Source organism: Lates calcarifer, linkage group LG2 (genome assembly GCF_001640805.2).
Source record: "Lates calcarifer isolate ASB-BC8 linkage group LG2, TLL_Latcal_v3, whole genome shotgun sequence".
Taxonomy (NCBI): Eukaryota; Metazoa; Chordata; class Actinopteri; family Centropomidae; genus Lates; species Lates calcarifer.
In genome coordinates, this window is record NC_066834.1 from 24,741,480 (window position 1) to 24,760,348 (window position 18,869).

Consider the following 18,869-nt stretch of genomic DNA (forward strand, 5'->3'; position numbering starts at 1 on the left):
GGCTCAAAAAATGAAACATGGTGAGAAGAACATGATGCAAAGACTAGATTTTACTTTGAATTGTAAGCATTTTAACACACATACTGCATTAGATGCCAGGAAATGTCAAGACAATATGTAAGTATAAACAAGTAACTCCTGAGAAAAATCATTTGTACAAACAATCCAATTTTGGAAATGATGGCAAACTTATGATATGTCACACTGTGCATATCTTGCTTACCACAGCAACAAATTCCACACTCACACATATCCCAAATACGTCTTCTACTGCTGTGCCTCTTCCACTTTGGCTTTTGGCTCATGTATTTCAGATTCCATCCCCGGTAAACTGGTTCTCCTGCGCGCAGCGATCTCAATCTTCTGCACCAGCTCCACATCCCAGGGATGAGTGACGAAGCTGAGCACCTCCCCATCCTCCACCCCTCCCGCTCTCCCCACTCTCCCTGCCCTGTGGATGTAGTCCGTGTGGGATTCTGGGAAGTCATAGTTGACGACCAAGCGAACGCGGGATGTGTCCAGGCCACGAGAGGCAATGTCTGTGCAAATTAGCACATCCACCGCACCCTTCTGGAAGGAGTGGAAGATTCCTGAACGCACGGCAGCGGGCATCTCCCCTTGTAGACGTGCGTGCTGAACCCCCATCTCATCCAGCGAGTGCCCCAGCCAGTTGACGGTGGCAGACTTGTTGCAGAACACCAGAGCACCACCTCCTCCTTTTTCATGTTGGAGCAGCTTCAGGGCTTGGTTGAGCTCCAGGATCTTGTCAGCACCCTTTACCTTCAGGAAGGTCTGCTTGACGTGCGGCATGAGGAAGTGCAGCATCTTACTCTTGATGACCACGATGCTGCCGAGGTCTGTCACCTGCTTGAGCACTTCCCCGACACCACCGGGGAAGGTGGCCCCCACCACCAGCAACTGGGCTTTATGGACCAAGCCCCGTGTTTGCTTGGGTTCACTAGCAATGTTTGCGTGGTGTAGGATGCTCTCCAGCATGGTAGAAAAGCTGGGGTCAAACATAGTGTCTGCCTCGTCTATAACAAAGAAGCTAAGCTCGTCCAAGTCCAGGCAGCGTCTCCGCAGGGCCTTGACCAGAGCACCTGGTGTGGCTACTAAAATATCTGGATGATTCCTCTTGAAGACCATCTTGATGTGTCCTACACCACGCCCACCTCCCACAGTCCTGGTAAGCAAGCCAAATGGAGCACACAGAGTCCGGGACACAGCCGCCACTTGCTCAGCAAGCTCTCTGGAAGGCACAAGAACTAAAGTGTGAATTTTCCTTGAGTTCTCAGTATACATGTGTGGTTTCTTTTCAGCCTGTAGTCTGTTAACAATAGGAAGCAGGTAGCTCAGAGTTTTCCCACTGCCCGTCTCTGCGGCACAAAGAATATTGTGACCTTTCATGACCTTTGGGATGGTCTGTAGCTGTACAGTGGTGGGATGGATAATGTTGATTCTGTCCAAAGCTTCCACAAGCTCCTTGCAAATATGGAGGTTATTGAAGGTCACAGATGATTTTTGTTCAGTATCTTCTTTCTGAGTTTCAGTCACATAGGGTGCAACAGTCTTGATGTTGTTAATGGTGAAATAGTCACCGAATGATTTGTTATGTTTCCATCCTGAGGAGCACAGAGTTGGCTGCTCGAACTTCCCAACAACGTATCCCGCAGACTGGTTGAGAACTGGGTTCTTGCTCTGGATCAGGAGCTTGCCAGCCTTGACGGTGCTGATTTTGTTTTTGCCTCGAGTCTGCTTCACGTTCTCGACGCGCTTCTGCAAGTAGCGAGGAACACGAATAACCGCGGTCTCCTCTATCGTGGCTGCTGTCCGACAAAGGCGAGTCTGGCTGACGGAACAATTAACACGACAGCGAGCCGATATTTTACCAAGCTGAAGACAGTAACTCCGACTTGAGCAGAGAACTCTCGACGCAGCTAAAGCCAAATAAGCGACCTTCACAGACTGCATTTTGGTGCTGAACTGGCTCTCCACCAGCTTAAAGTCAGCTGAAAAGACTCAAAATGCGAATGAACGACTAACACATGGAGGTGAAATAAGTTTACCACATTGGGGAATCTTTAAAATCGTTGTAAATGTCCAAAAAAAACACGGTAAAACCATCGACATCCCGTCTTACTTGTCAACCATGTCGCCATGCGTCATTGGCGAGTGTGGATGATGTCAAATGGGCGTACAATGATGACGTATATAGAAACGTAACATCTATATTTGAAATACAGTATATGTTCAGAAAAATTGTCAGCAAATCCAGAACTGTAAATTTAAAGGACACAAATAAAATCTAAAAGTCCATTGCAATAATAAAACACAATAAATGAGAAAAGTAGCATATACTGAGTATAACGAATAAATATATCATAAATGTTGCAAATAGATAAAGTTTAGAAAGCCTTTTTGTTAACAGAAGATTTTATAATTTGCAATTTATAATGCTCCTTACATGAATATACATTATATTTGGATGATAATATACACTCAGATGCCAGTTTATTAGGTACACCTTTAAAGGGTGTACCCAATAAAAGGATTCTGATTCTGATTAAAAAACGAATGCAGCCCACAGTCCCATAATAAATCCAGGTCCCATTTTAACGAAGGTTATAATTGTCAATTTTCTGTTAAAACTGCTTTGGAGAGGTGGTAAATCAACTGTATGATCATTTTGGAGGCTGCAGTTTGTGGTGCTGTTGAAGTGTATTGCATTAAATTGACAGGTGTTTATATTATTTTGCCCATCCGAATTACATCAGTCATGGTAGGCTAAATAACAGAAACATCTTTCTGTGTAATGCAATGCAATACAGTTCAACAGCACTTCAAACTGAATCCTCCATATTGATCAAGGAGTTAAATCTCTAAAACAGCGTGAACACAAACAAACACTAAATGGCGTTTGTTTTAGGTAGGTATTCCTTATAAACTGACAAGTGAGTGTAATTAGGGTTTACAACAATTAAATATTTATTAGTGTAAGTGGTAGTGTTATTGCTATTAATGTTTCACTGTTCTGTCATTATTATTTAGAGTCACCAATTAACCTAACTCGCATGTCCTTGGAATGTGGGAAGAAGCCAGAGTACGCAGAGAAATCCCACACAGGGAGAACATGCAAACTCCACACAGAAAAGCCCCAGGCAAACCAGGGCTCAAACAGTGAGGCAACAGTGCTAACAGGACCACCATGATGCCCTATAATAATTATATACTAATTATAAACTAAAGACAAATCCCTTTGGCTTTAAAAATTGAATAAAGATATATATATAGTTTCGACAACAAATCAATTGGCCATCAACAGACAAGTGTCCCTTTCTAACCTGATCACTGTGTTTTAAAGTCTTGTACATTGTATGCCTGTTCTAACAGTAAATCAATCAGCTGATCTCTGGCTCAGTGAATCAGTGCTGCCTGCAGTACAGTAATGTCAGAGATTGTAATAGATTAGAGAAGGGTGAGAAAGAGCACTGTCATTGACACAACAGTGACTGTCAATAATAGTCCTCATGACTCTGTGTTCTGGTCAACCCTCTTAAGCAAAGTCTGAGCCCAAGACACTGCAATGCATAAAAATATACTTGTATTAATCTGACAACTGTGGCACTGCCAGATATAGCGGGTCTACATTTTCTCTGATTATTATTATGGGGCTTATTCATCGTTCTTAAAGGCTAAAGACAGGCACAATATTTTTACGTCTGTCCTGGAGTTCACAGGGGGCTAATCCAGTGTTGCTGCTTTGCCACTGGATAAACCAATAAAAAGGAGACTAATCTCACCAGGCATGCATCCAGAGAGGGTCCAAAAGGGGGCACAAGTTTCTGCAGTTTATCCCCACTTCTCTTCAGCTGCTTGGAGGGAATGTTTTCATTAATTTACATGGTGCATACATTTTTTATCTTCCCATCATATCATTTTCTGTAAAGGACTGTTTATATCCATATTTTAAAAAATCAACTGTCAGCTTCAATGCTGCTGTCTCATCTAGCATTGATTGTACATCAGCTACCCTTCCCATGTGCTGAGTGAATCAACTCATTTATTGATTAATTGTAGCTTCAGAACATCACACACACTTTCAGTAACAGATTCTCTGTCACATGTTGGACAAACAAATGCTGTAGCAGCTGGAATCCCTGCCAACTGTGGGTATTTGACTGCTGTCTCCTAACAGAAAAAGACAGAGGGAGAGAGAGATCTGAGCTGGGTTTACACTGGTTACTTACGTAAGTTAAACACTTGTCACTGCAAATTAAACACTTTAATGAGTTAAACTCCCACTGCATACAGGTGTTTAGGTCCAGACCAAGGGCTTGTTTAATTTGACTAAGTTATTATTCAGTTTCACAGACTGAACAAAAGAGGGCAGCATAAATCAAGGAGGAAGATTTCAAGTCACCTGAAGTCCTTATCGGAGCTGTGATAGCAAGTCTGTGCACTGTCTTCCAAGTTTACAATATTTCTCATATGGTTTCATCAGAGACAAATATATTGCATTATCTAATTTACTATTATTGTATTTTGCATCCTTTTCATCTTTTCACTCTGGCTCAATACAGTCTATTTGTCAACCATGCAAAAACAATTACAAGTAACATTTTCATATTTTAATGTGGGGAATGTATGTATTTTTTCTTTTCATATTACATTTTCTTTTCTGCAGTTGCCTCAGTGAGCCTTCAATTCCTTATCAGCTGACATTCTGACACACAGCGCTGTGTGCAATTTGCTATTCGCTGACATTTAGTGAGCATCACGCATGTTGCCAAGGTGCTGCGTTGCATTTCTGCAGTCTGTGCAAACCCCAATCCTTGAAAGAGTGACACCTCTCAAATAGGACCAGTGTGGGGGCAGATGTTGGTTTCTTTTTTTTTCCTTCATAACTTTCTTTACAAGAACATAATATCACAAACCACATCTACAGCCTCCCACACAATTTGTTTTCTTTATCTTCTCCCTTCAAAGGTCATCTGCAAAGATAAGAGGCGCAGGTAACCTGAATTAGACTCGGGTGGGTCTTGCAGACACGACTGTTGCACAGGAGAAGGTTCAGTCAAGTCATGTGATTGGCACATAATAATATGATGATCACTTTATGATTTAATTGAGTAAGAATATTGTTATGGCAAAGGTAAATTTACAGTCAGTAAATTGAGAATCATTTGGATACTTTACACCGAAAACCTTTCTTTTGTAAGCACAAGTGAAAAATACCTAATTTCATGGCATTATGGTTATCATAGCTAGCTTTAATGCACTTCTACCATTTTAAGGATCATTTTTGAGTCAGTAATTTTACTTTCATTCTTTACTTACAGTTTTTTTGATAAACTATCAACATATGTTGCAACAGAGCTCACAGCTCAAGAAGATATTCCATATACATTTGGTTCGCTTCTCTTTTACATTGTAAATCAATCACATAGAAGACTTGGATAAAATCAATATAGTAACAATCTCGCTAAATACAGACTGCAGTTTGGTTGGTACTTACTTATATGTACATAGGAAATTACTTATTGAGTAATCGTCATATGTGACTAACTTGATACTAACTGTTGCTCATACTAGTCCCAATAAGTAGCTACTTTTGTTCTTTTAAATTTCAACACAAGTAATATTATTTGTTGAGTACTTATTATTACTTTTTATGTCGAGTAACTAAACACCTGTTTGAATAGAGCATTTTGGTGCAGCAAAACATTTGAGTGAAATGGAATCATTTTCTTAATGTGTTGTTAATTGAACCACTGCAAGCCTGTCAAACCAGGAAAACACTAAACTGTGTGACGTGACGTTTAGAAGGGAAACTGAAAATGTGACCACTTTGGTGTTTATTTGGAACTCATATGGATATGACCATACGGTTTTGAGGAGAGCAAATATATACTGGGCCTAACTTGTCTGTTTGGAGAGAATTGCTTCAGAAGATGGCATATGTGTCAAAAAGCATTCAACTTTGTGCTTTTGCTTGGAAATAAAGACCACAGGAAATGTGATATTGATGCTTTCAGATGCATTTGTGAGCTGAGCGCCTCTCTGTACGCCCACATGCATCTAGCATAGGTATATGGAGTGTGACTGTGTCAGAAAAATAAGAGGGTGTTGTCTGCTGCAAATGCAATTTGTCACGAGAATGGACTGATTTACATCAGAATGCTTACTTGCAGAAGTTATTTTCAGGAGTGCAATGAATGATCTTTGGTAATTTTTTAGTGCATGTTAAACTTGAATATAGAAAGGCATAAAGTTCATTCAGATTTTTACTCAAATAATGTGTTTTCATTTGTTTCTTATATTGAAAGTTGATACTAAAAGTATAACAATAATAAAAAAAATATTATTTTAATTTCATTAATCTGTGATGAGCAGAATGAATGACAGCAGTAATGCACATAATAAAATTTTAAGATGTTTTATAACTCTGCTTATCAGTGTTGCAAAAACCTCTTGTGAAACATTGAAAACTTGCTTAATAGAGGCAAATATACTTGATGAGCTGCAAGTGTGTGTGTGTGTGTGTGTGTGTAAAACAGGTGGGTGGCATCACAACAAGAATCTGAATATACCCCCTGCAAATATAGCTATTAGTTATTATTATTAGTTATCTATGTATAGTAAATGTCAATAGCAGAAAAAAAGAGTTGTGCCTATGAAATTATTATTTGTTCAGACTAACAACAGTTATATGCTGCTTGTTAGAACTGAATACTAATACAAATGTTGTCAGGCTAAAAGATCATCAAAGCAGCACACATTAAAGCATTAGAGTGCACCAGCCTCTGTGTTGCCTACCTAGTAAAGATTAACCTGAGGAGATTGATTGGATCGATAGAGACACAGAGGTTAAAGGGAGTGGAAAAGCCCATATACAGAAGGATTTACTATTGCTTTATTCTGGCCCCAGATTAATCCTATCCTCTCTCTGGTGAGCGTTGAGATTCAAATCATCATTGACAGAAGGGTGTCGCATAGAGCACGCAGTGTGAGTACTGAATATTCATAAGAGGCATAACAACTTATTCACTTGCCATGTCAGAGTTGCATTTACCAAAGTGCCTATACAGGTGTAAGGAGTACACATGGCTGACTGGCACAGCACAGGAGTCACAACATATTCATCTTTTCAGCAATAATTGATCTGTTGGTCAAAATCTTTGAGTAGTGAAATGAAAAAACGTATCTGGCACCATGGACAAAGCATTAGGCATAATTACCACTTGAACAGAAAATAAATTGGAGAACAACAATTCACACTGAGTGAGAAACACACCCCTTCAAACCTCACTGAGTCAAAAGTGGCAAATGAATACAGGTATTAAAACCCAGCGCACTGGGAACACACACTTGCTTGATGTGCTATTCATTTAGACTGCACCATCTATACAACCTAAATGATCCCCAAAAGCTATGACCAAGATGTCTATTCTTCCCTACTCACAGCACAGCCCCACTCACAAGCCTAAATTGGCTGATTAGAAATTAATGGGTCTCTGTGCTGTCAGGCTGGAGGGATCTAAAGGTAAAAAGTGCATCATGTCATTATACTCACCAATCCTGGCTTGGATTGGAATCACACAAAGAGGCAGACGACTGGTTGCAATCGCATGTAATCTAATGGTGGGTGGTTGGAAGTGAATGGAAGTCCAATTAAACAGAGAGAGGGGGCTGAGACCTAGCTGCTGCAAGGTCAAATAGTCTGTTACATCAAGCTTCAAATGCTTGTACATTTTGGTTTGCAAAAACACCTGAATAAAACACTAATAAGACAAAATCAAAGCTATTAACTATTTATTAATTTTAGGCGTAGATGTTTTCAGGCACCAAAATGTCAGTCTGGCTACAAACCATATAACACCCTCCTAAGCTATTATACTATACTAAGCTCATAACTTTGTAAGGGTTTAATAAACTGTTTATTAACTGAGGGGCAGTGCGTGTGTGCGTGTGCGCGCGTGCCCTGTGTTGTGTTGTGTCTGCTGACGTCACCACTGGAACTGCCTTGTCACGCGGGGTTAGTAAAAGTTGGGATAGGAGCTCCGGAGAGAAAGAAAGAGAGAGAGAGAGAGAGCGAAATAGAGAGAGAGAGGGAGAGGGAACGGGACAATTATAGGGACAATTCGTCGGCTTTTATAGCAAACATTAAACTCCGGCAGAGAGAGCACTTCTTTGTTTTTGACCAGGTCGGGAGACGGAGAGAAATAGCGGGTGAAGGAGAGACAGAGGCGGCAAGCGACTTTCTCTGAAGTTGAAGCCAGAATTTCGGTCGTTAACTGCCAGAGGAAGCGGAGCCAGCGACCTGTATTTTGGATTTGACAAACGAGGGGGGAGAAAACACGGGTCCGTATATGGCGAGTGGCTCTCCAGTTAAATGAGCAAAAGTTGAAGTTCGGCGTCGTGGCAGTCGGTAAATGTTGTGACATTTTAGGAGAGCATAATTTGCTGCAGCGGTCGACGGTCGAGTGGCGGGGTAAAACCCGAGCTGTCAAACCCGATGACTACTGCAAACTGCCCCGGGAATGAGGAGCTGGACTTCAGACTGATCTTCGGAGAGGACGGGCAGCAGCAGCCGTTAGGCCCCGCAGGTCAGTGTGTGTTTTTCGGTGTCCAGTGGCTTGTTTCATACTGTTTGTACTGGTAGTAAACTTAAGGTACAGGGTGGCTGTAATGTAAGTTACTCACTTAGCTATTGTTGCCTTTCGGCTGCAGTCTCGATACTGTGTGTTCTATAAAAGAGGAACCGACCCTAACAAAAGTCCTGTTTTTCTTTTCTTATTTTTTTTCTCTTGACAAAGTGAGACATTAAAACATGAGGCGTCTTCTCTATCCTGGTCGCTCAGCTAATGTCCACACCACCAGCTGTCATTGGCTCGACATGCTAGCAGGTTAGCATAAGTGCTGTTTTTGTCGTGCTCGAGTCCAGTTCAAACTTGCAAGTATCTCCTACAATTTGTGCAACAGATAACTTGTCAACAGCGGCTAACTCAGTGGCGGGACTTCAGCTATGTTATAGTGGCTGATGGTTGATATCGTGTAAGTCAAGAAAGGGAACAGTTTGAATGTCACTGAGCCACATTTCTGCAAAGAAGCACATGCTAATGCTGTCAAAACCTTTATTCTTTTACTGTTTATAAAATAAGTATAAGGTAGGCCAGGTATGACACCTGTATTATATAACTGGAAACACAGTATTTGCTGTTACTATTTGTTAATTACTCTTAAGTGTACTTTCAATAAAGTGGGTATTAATTTAACAGAATGCATGAGATGTAAGATCTTGTTGATATTTGTATATGTAAAAAATATTTAAGTTAGAGTTGAGTTAAAGCTATGCACAACTACAATGACAACAAATAATGTTATACTATATATATACACACTTAATTACAGGTTAACTAGTTAAACCGAGCTTGCTTAGAAAAATGTGATTGAAAATAAGTGTACTTCAAAGTAAAAAATAATCATTGTAGTAATAAAAGTGTTAAGAAAAGAATAAGTAAAGTATTAGAGTAAAGAGTTTATTTTAAACGTGGGTGTCACCACAGTGTATCCAAGCACCAGCCAGACATGGAGATGAGGTGGCCCCCTGCATTTTACCTTAAATTGGGTCTCTTAATTGGCCTGATATGTAGGAGGAAAAAGTTTTGCTATAAGCTCTATCAACTGTAGTTCAAGCAAATTTAAGTCTGTTAAAGTCTGTCAGCTTTATCTCTGACTTAACATGTAGCAAGACCTCTTTTCATGTGCTTTATTAATAAGAACTACATTGACCTTGGACATTTTTAAATCAGTTTGCCATTAGAGTTGTGGGACACATGACTATAGCTGCTAAATGAAATATTTGTATTATGTCACAAATGTTAGGGACATAGATAAAATTGAAATATTTGTAATCATCAGACACTTTTAGTGATGATTGCAAATGTGGTATTGAGGAATTTTTATCAAACAAATGATATGCTGAGCCCGTTATAAGCCGTCTTTTCTACTTTGCTTTTTACATCCAGGGAAAATTAAACCAAAAGTTAAAACAGTAGCGTGGAAGACATACCGTGATTGCAAGTGCTTCAGACAATATAAGGGTTCCACATACCTGAAAATCGTCTTTGCCCCGGCAGGTTTGGTGATTTAAGGTGTTACCATGATAAATGAGTTGCCTTAGGTTTGAGTCTAGATGAGGATTTTTGTGGCATGACACTGCCATCGCTCTCTCCCTCAGGCTAAACAATCCTGTAAAGGTTAGAATGCCAAGAAAAAGAACATGGTATTTTTCTTTTAAGAGGCTACTTAGTAACTAAAGCCATGGTAGAGAAGATATCAATATTACAGATTGTGCAATGCCTGGGTTTATTGATTAATGACTGATTGCAGATTAGCATAATTGCATTAGAATAACAATAGAAACAAAGTAAGAAATCAGCAGAAGATAATCAGAGAATTTGATATGAATAGAATGAATGTATTTATTTGATTGGGCAGATATTTTGGATTAAGTTGATAGGTGGATAAATCTGCAAGTTATTTAGACATGCGTAAGTACGTGTTTTTATTTTGTCCACTCCTGGGATTTTCTGTTTAAGTGTAATATCCCTCCAAATGCAGACTGGTGAAGCCGATATCTAATATGACTGGAGCAGATTTCACCCCGTTGTCAACTGAGGTGACAGAACAGATTCCAAGGATTCACCTGCTACTGAAAAAAAAAAACTGCAAAACGAGAGAAGTGGCATGTCACATATTTGCTAATGTCAAATAATTTGTGCTAATTTATTTGATGACAGCAGATGCTTAAAAAAGAAGAGGAGTTATCAGGACAGGCATTGATAAAGCAGGGATTTTCAGATGTCTGTACCAAGCATCGCTGTTACAAACAAACAGGTAGACTTATGTTGGAAACTAGACTCAGGTGGTGCGGTGAAATTAAAAAATTTGGAATGTTCAGTCATGTCAACTACTAAAAATGCAGACTACATCCTTAGTTACTCGTACAAATGACAGAAGCTGCTTCCTTTATGGGCTTGGGTTTTTTAAGCAGTTAAAATTCAGGAAAGGTTCTTTAGACACGATAGTGAGTTATCATATAGAGAGGGGCCATGAGCTAGATTTGAACCCACAAAATAATGCATGTGTGGCATTTGCTTTGGTCTGTTCATCCAGGCTAAGTTCAGCTCCTTCATTTGTGTGTTGGGGCCAGAACCATTGGAGTCAGTGAATTCTCCAGCTGTGTCCTTTTCATGAATCTCTGGCAGAGTAATGACTCCATGAAGGTTTGGCTTGTGCAATCTTAAATCAATTTTTCCTTCGATTAAAAAAAGAAGTTTGATTTGGAGATGGGATGAGGGGAAAAACTGCAGCTGGAATAAGCGTAGGAATAAAAGCACCACTGTGCAAGTGGTTTTAATCTGGTCTGGACTGTATGACTTGGCCTAAAACGGGGGTGCCTGTCCAAATTAATAACTGCAGTGTAATACAGGATCACACAGCCACAGTAACAGGGAATTGCACACTCCTGTGTTGGTCTCCTTCTCTGAAGACTAGGCTCAAGTCAGGACTTGTTTTTGTAACAACCTGGAGAACCTCTACTGTGAATATCTGACACGCTGCTATTCCACTGAGCTTCTTATTTTTACATATTTCTTGAACTAAGCGGTGATTGTTATCATTTCAATATCTATGCAGCCAGTTGATTTAAGTATGCAGAATGTGAGAAGGAGATATAACGTCTCCCAAAATAACAATGAAACAAAAGTGCCACATTTTCTGTATCTCTTTGAGCAGCTTCACCAAAATTACCATATGTTACACTAAAGTACTTAACTGGTGCTGTTACAGCGGCTGGTTGCTCATGTTTATGACAAATCTTCTCTACATCCATGTTTTAAATATTTCCATCTTATTCTTTAATGAAGCTGACTGGTGGGTGTTGGCTTTCTGCACACTTTTACCCTGAGCCCACTGGTCTGTTATCTGGCTGTCCTTCAGCGTTTCTACTCGCATATACGAATGTTATTAAAAATCTGTGTAATACAGATTAACACCTCGCCTCTTCGTTTGTCTTTTTTGTTCTTAGGGTTATCTGTTTGTATGCTTGTCTGTGTGTCTTTTCCTTCTCTTTTCTTGCTCTTAAACCGTCACCTCTTTGAGGTGAAATATTCCACTGTTCTGTTCACAGGCGCTGGGCGAACTTACTTTAAGGGTTTTCCCCTGGTTATTTACAGTGTCAGCTGAATAGAAGAACAACTCCCTCTGTGATTTAGTTAAACTAGAAAGTGAGATAGGGTCATTCAAAATTCACTGAAAAAAATCTGAGTGGAGAAAGACTAGAGTTTAATATATTGACAACCAACCAATTAATAGTGATTATTAAAAGCCTTTACTAGAAATATGTTTCCTAATAAGGGAAATTACCTAATAAACTGATCATTTAGTTTTATTCTTTTGTCACATCTTGAAATATGTGTTGTTTGCATTTATTTGGTGTAGCCTAGGAGATCCAGGAGATGCTTTCAGACGATCAACAAAACAGTTGGCTAAGATTAGCGACATTGATACCTGACTGTACCAAATAATTGGCAGACAATTCAGATTTGGGCAGGTCAGTTGAAACTGAATATATAAATGCTTGGATTTTGGCTGTGCACGTGACAGCTACTCAAGTACTGTTGTAAAATACAGCTGATGTTCATTCATCATACTGTAAGGTCTTAACAACAATCAAACAGCTTTGGGTGTCCAGCAGAATGGTTAACTGGTAAGCTAATATTATTGTCCCGTTTTAAGTTAGATATATAGGTTACTGCATGCATGTTGACCAGTAAGTGACAAGAAAAGGCAGTACAGAAATGTCAGCAATATAAATCCAATAATAAAGAAACCAGTTACCAGTTTTTTGTTTATTTTTCAACTTTGAAATATTCTACTCAGTACATTGTCTCACCATTGTTTGACAATCAAGATTAAAGACTCAGTGAGAAATATTAATATTGATATGTTAACTCTCAAACATTAATATAGGTATTGGTCTCAAACAACAGTTTAACTCTAGTTTGCAGCTACTGCATTGTCTTAAAAACTTCAGTTAGCTTGTAGCTAGATCTAGGCATTAGTTCATTATTACAGTGTAAGTTCACCAGTGTGTGGTTAGCTGAGTCGCTACTATTGAATATTATTTTGACAGGTGTGTGGTGCAGATGAAGATAGTTCAGCTGTTTAAGAGTTTTACTGGGATTCAAAAGGGGTTATGCTTGCGTTTCCTGTTAGCTTCTTTTTCTTGGTAATGGCATTGGAATAGGCATTGTTTGAGACTGTGAGACTTGCCGCAAACTGCCGTAACTATTGCAGTAACAAGTTATTTAAAAGTGGTTAAAATGTTAAATTTAAAAGAAGATTCAGCCCCAGTCAAAACCTAACTAATCTACATTAAACTCTAACCAGTAACCATGACTCAAGACTAGGGGAAAAACAAAATATTGTGGAATGACGCAGTATTTTGAGTCACAAGAAGATGACAGTACACATCAGGGAGTGGAAAAATGAAACAAGTCAACTGATTCTCACAGTTGTTTATTTTTGCTGTGAGGAGTAGAAGCGAAAATCTGTACAAAGCCGTGTATTTTCAGTCTTTGACTCTTGGCCACAATACAGCTGATGGACAAGTTCCTCGACTTATGTTTGTGGTGACAACAATTTGTGACTCTGTATGACAGCCTAGAGAAACTGATTTTCAGATATACCAGGAACCCCAGTTTTTCTAATTTTCCTGTAAACCATTTCTCGACTCCAATCGTGGAGTCATATAACTCAATAAACCATTACCTTTCAAGTTTTCACTTTTTTGACTAGGTTATATCCTCTCAGTTTAAGGTCTGTAGAGCAAATCTGCTTCTGTTGATTGCCATTAATGTCTTTCAATTGACTTTTCATTATTGTCATCTCTAAATATTGTATTGTCCTGGTAAAATTCAACTGAACTGCAGTATTCATTACTTTTGAAGTTTGGTTAGAGGTTGTTGGAAAATTTTGGTTTTACCAAGTTCATACTTTATTTGTTCTTTGTAACAACCTAATGTTTATGGAGGTCAAGATGTGCTTAATCAAAACGTCTATTTAGTTTGAGTTATTTCACACAAGCCACAAAAACATATTCTCTGACTTACCCCAGCAGCATTTAGTTGTAAAAGATCAATTAAATTTCAAGGTATCCTTCTCTGAATGTTCTACCACCATTTAAATACAATGAAACTGAATAGAATTTAGTTGAACCCCTCAGAGCATTAAAATAGTACATTTTCAGAAACAGTGTCCCATTTACTCTGGATAATTACAGACTTGTTTGTCAAAAGTTTTCATTTGAACTATTCCTCGAGTAGAAAATAGTTCAGTGAAAAATCGCTAAATTCCATTGACCCAGATTTGGCGATTGATAAGACGACAACAGGTTTGATTATCACTTCCGATTATCAGTTAATCAGTTAAGTCATTTTTATTGAAATGTACAATCCATTTCCTGGTTCCACAGTAAATTTTGAATATATCTGGGTTTTGGTCTTTTGGTATAACAAGTAATTTGAAGAAGTCATTTTGGGCTTTTCACTACTTTAAAATGTTTTATAGATGTAATAAATGATGAATCACAAAAATATTAGTCAGTGAAAGTAATTGCATTCTGTATCCCCATTGGGGCAGACGTCTAAGGCAGATATCTTTGTTGATGAATAAGAAAACTTTGACATGATTTGAAAAATATGTGTTTTGTAGTTCATTTGAACTGACCCTTGAAAAAACTCTTATCATAGGCATTTATAATTTATAGATTATAATAAAACGTATAAATTAGAAAACATCCATATGAAATTCTTTGTCAAGAAGCTTTTCATCATGGAAAGCAGCTACAGACGGTATTACAGTTTTCATTATTTTTTCCAGTAGGACAAATCAAGGACAAATCAAGCTCAGTGATTTGTCCTTTTTTTTATTTAAATTGATCATTATTAGCTGTTGAAAATCAGCATTTAGGCGGGCCATCATAGATTTACATGGGCAGGGAAAACCACGTGTTAAGAGGTATATAAGTCATGTTTTGAGTAACGTTACGCATAATAGCCGTCAGTACCAGACCTTTTCGCTTTGTAGCTTACAGCTAACTGTCATTGTGAAACAAACGGCTCTGAAAGTGGCAGTATTAGAGACTTGTCTGTGATGGTTTCGTTTGCTACAGAGAGTGTCCTCAAACTTGCTTTCATCTATAGTATCAAACAGGGTGAGCCTGGTTGTACATCCTAATTATAGAACATATTTCCCTTGACTGGTTTTGAATCTAGTTTCATGTATGAAAATAACACAATCCATCTTACAGTGAGTTACAACATGTATTTGGGTTCATCCCTTTAAGTACCACTTAACCTATTTGTGGGGCAGTGTCTATTGTGAAGTGACTGTGTGAGTGGTAGAAATAGGTATTGGTGAGTATTGGGTTATGCAGGTCACGAGCAGTGGTCTCATTGGGCGTTAGAGGTGGTATGAGGCAGGGGGGCAGAAGTGCCCTTTATGGGTGGCAGAGTAGTAGATCCATAGCGGAGCTGTCTGGCTCTCTGCCCAGACATGCCATGTGGGGTTCAGATGGCAGGGTGGAATGAAAGAAAAGGGGGGCACACACTGCTCTCTAGCTGCTGGTAAGAGGAACATGAACAGCTTTTTTTGTTCACCCGCTTACCTTGTCAAGACATTTCTCAGTTTTTTTTTCATTCCATTTGCTCTTTTTTTCTTATCTCACATATTGAAAGACGTTTTTTGTGGTTTGTCGGTTGCCGCCATACCAGCACAGAGCATTGTAGACCCACCAACAGGACGACTCTCTCACTGCTTTCTCAGGATATGAAAGAGACCACCAGTGACATCAGAGAGAATGATCTAGGCTAATGAAATCTCCAGATGCCAGCAGTCAACACAACCATTTAGTGACTAGTCAGGTTTGATTTTGTTCTGTTAATGTGCTGTGACATTTCTTGTACCTGTGGGGTTGACTCTGTTGTGTAGATATGAGGATATGTCAAGGCACATTTTTATCTTAATGAGATAGTCAAACTGAGAGCAGCTGGTGGAGAAAGCTATTTTGCCCTTGTCTGTGTTGTTGTCATTGCTCTGTTTCTCTGAACCAAGAGCACGATCCTCTCAGTCCTTGTCGTGGGAAAGACTGAAAGACTGAAATTACATCGCTCTCATGGTGGACTATTTTGAGCTCCCAAAGAGAGTGGCAGAGGGCAGACGGCAGGTTCTAGTGACTCGTTCGTACTTAGAGCAGGAGAACCCCTCTCGCCCCGGCACGTCTGCAGCTTTCAACTTTTTTACTGCTGAAGCACTTTGCGACTGTAACGAGGAGAGGAGTGGAAGAATGCTGTGTGCCACATCACCAGGTGAGTGTGTTGGCACTCCCAGACTCCAGCCAGGTGTGTTTTGTGTGTATGTGTGTGTGTATATATGTGTGTGTTTAGACTTATAGGTAGAGAGGTGGGAGCAACTACTCAGACAAACAGCTGTCATTAGAGTACAGGCTGTTCTAAAGTTTGTCAGAAATAATATTAAACCTTCACTAAAACAACAACAGTTTAATTAGAGGTGTACAGTCTATGCTATGTCCAACATAAATTTTTTCTGATAGTATTTCGTTTTTTATTCTCTGCACTTGACTTCCACTCTACTAATGTCCAGTTGGCCTTAGTGTTTATTTATTTATTTTTTCTATTTTAAATATTTTTAGTATTTATTTGTGAAGCTTGTTGATATTAGACATGTCAGACATGTAGGATGTTGATAAGTGTTAATATCTACAGGCATTATCATTATTATAACAAACTTAATCACAAAATAAATGCAAAAACTGGCAAAAAGGAAAGTAAAGAAGAGCAAAAAATAGAGAAACAAACAAAGCTTGGGTCATTTTTAAGGAGGAGAAAGAACTGTGGATTGTCTGGCAGTCAGCTAAGCAGATTTCGGCAGATTTCGTTATGCTTGAGATGAAAAACTGTGTGAGAAAATGAGAGTTTAAGCACCTCCACGTTCTGATATTTCTATGAAAATGTAAAGTGCAAGAGAGGTCAAAGGTCAGACAGTCATGCATGAGGTCCACATGTGGGGCTAGATCACTGTGTGGGTGCCCCCTAACCTTACTGAGCTGAAGGGGTCCCAGCACCCACTGTGATGAATGAGACGTTTGTTTCCCGGGGCGAGGCATGAGTAACTATGTGTGGCATCTGTCTAGTTTAAATTTAGTGTAACTGAAGCTACCGCTGGCTGCGCTGTATCAACATGTCAGAGGCTGCATTACCCCGGAGAGAAAGCTGTTGAACTCCTGCATCTATTTCCACTTTTTTCTTTCTCTCTGTGGTCCCCTTTTACTATGAGGCGTGGCTTGCTGCACAGGGATTAGACTGGTTTGAATCCCATTTTATTTTAGGCTACCCCTCAAAGCTATACTTCAATCAGGCTAACGCTTGGTATTGGCACCTCTGCCGTGTGCGTTTTTTCTCGTCCCACTCCTGTTATATGTCCAATGATTAAGTGTAACATATTCTAAAAAGAGTTTTCAAGAAGCAGTGATTGTTGCAGTGCCTCATATTGGAGATGAACAATGGTAGGAGGTTTTAATATGCGTACCTTTAAACTGGTGATGCACCAGTTTGAATTTTAACGGCGTGACGGTACACATTCCCATGGGGCCCATGTGGTTGAGTGGACCCTACAACTGCATGGGTCATTTCTGGAATGAGTACCATGTGGACTTTGACAACTGGGCAAAAAGGACATTACACACCAATTGTGGATAGAGGTTTTAACCATATACCCATAACCATAGCCATAACCATAACTGCTCATGACTTTATTCACATTATGCTCAAAAGAGTAGAGCATGAATTGGGTCTCTGTGGTTAAGTCAGCTTGTTAAATGCGTGTGAACTTGTAGACCTGCAAAAGAGACGTCAAAGAAAGATTCTTCTACTTTAGGCGTAGGTTTTTTTTTTCTGTACGGATATCTCTTCCATTAATTTTTTTAGAGGGGAAATTGTTGTCTTCCTGTTTTCTCCTTGATTATTTCCTGCCAGTTTTTCTCTGTTGTTATGTGTTGGTCTGATTACAAGCATGATAAAGAATAACAGGACTGCTCTGGGGTTCTCCAACAAGCAGAGCAGATGGACCCGTTACTTGAGGACACTACTTTCTTTTTATCACCTCATTATATCCTCTTCATTTATTCCTCTAGTGCAGGAAACACAGAGGATGGGAAGAGGTTCTGTTCTTACAGATGTGTAGTTAATCGGTGTGAAGATGAGTCAAGGAGGCTGGGGCACTGTTGACATTTGGAAACTAGGAAGGTGTATATTCAACATAAAACATAGTATAATAATCTATACGATTTGTTGTGACCTTGGTTGGAGGATATTTGTTGACACTTTTGTGCAGTTATCAGTGATGCCTACTGGGTACACTGCAGTATACTCCTCTCTGTCTCTGCTCTATATTTCTCTCTCACACACTCTGTCTCTCTCAGTAGCTTTCTTTTTCTCTTACACATAAAGGCACACAAAAACTCTGTTACCCCTGTCTGTCCCTCTCCCTTGCTCTCGCTCTTTCTCTTTCTCTCTCCCCCTCCCTCTCTCTCTCTCCTGGCTGACTTTTTCAGGCACATGCACAGTCAGCCCTGACAGATTGTTTAAATGTCACCCCTGCTAGCAGTAGCCTCTGATGTTATCTGCTCTGGGTTATTGCAGGCCATCAAGCTGCTTGTGTTCGCCTTGGAGGCCAATCTTATAATGTACTGTAGCTCTCCTGCTCCACTGAAAACCAATACATAC

The 18,869-nt window shown here is 39.5% G+C and overlaps 2 protein-coding genes across 5 annotated transcripts in view; one reads left to right on the forward strand and one right to left on the reverse strand.

Moving 5' to 3' along the window:
- Positions 1 to 32: 32 nt before the first annotated feature.
- ddx28 (DEAD (Asp-Glu-Ala-Asp) box polypeptide 28) lies at positions 33 to 2,167 on the reverse strand. The gene has a single exon (XM_018667017.2). It carries the CDS (start codon positions 1,969 to 1,971, stop codon positions 268 to 270), a length of 1,704 nt encoding a protein of 567 aa, XP_018522533.1. The 5' UTR covers positions 1,972 to 2,167; the 3' UTR covers positions 33 to 267.
- A 5,867-nt stretch (positions 2,168 to 8,034) lies between these two features.
- Positions 8,035 to 18,869, forward strand: part of nfatc3a (nuclear factor of activated T cells 3a) — a 62,741-nt gene continuing 51,906 nt past the window's right edge. Inside the window, exons 1-2 of one of the 4 annotated variants that reach the window (XM_051077310.1) lie at positions 8,035 to 8,606; positions 8,817 to 8,906. In XM_051077310.1, coding sequence (XP_050933267.1) covers positions 8,831 to 8,906 — 76 coding nt within the window. In that variant the 5' untranslated portion in view covers positions 8,035 to 8,606; positions 8,817 to 8,830. Of the gene's footprint in view, positions 8,607 to 8,816; positions 8,907 to 15,239; positions 16,467 to 18,869 lie in introns of those variants that run through there. The other 3 variants (XM_018666766.2, XM_051077303.1, XM_018666765.2) reach the window with 3 other exon arrangements.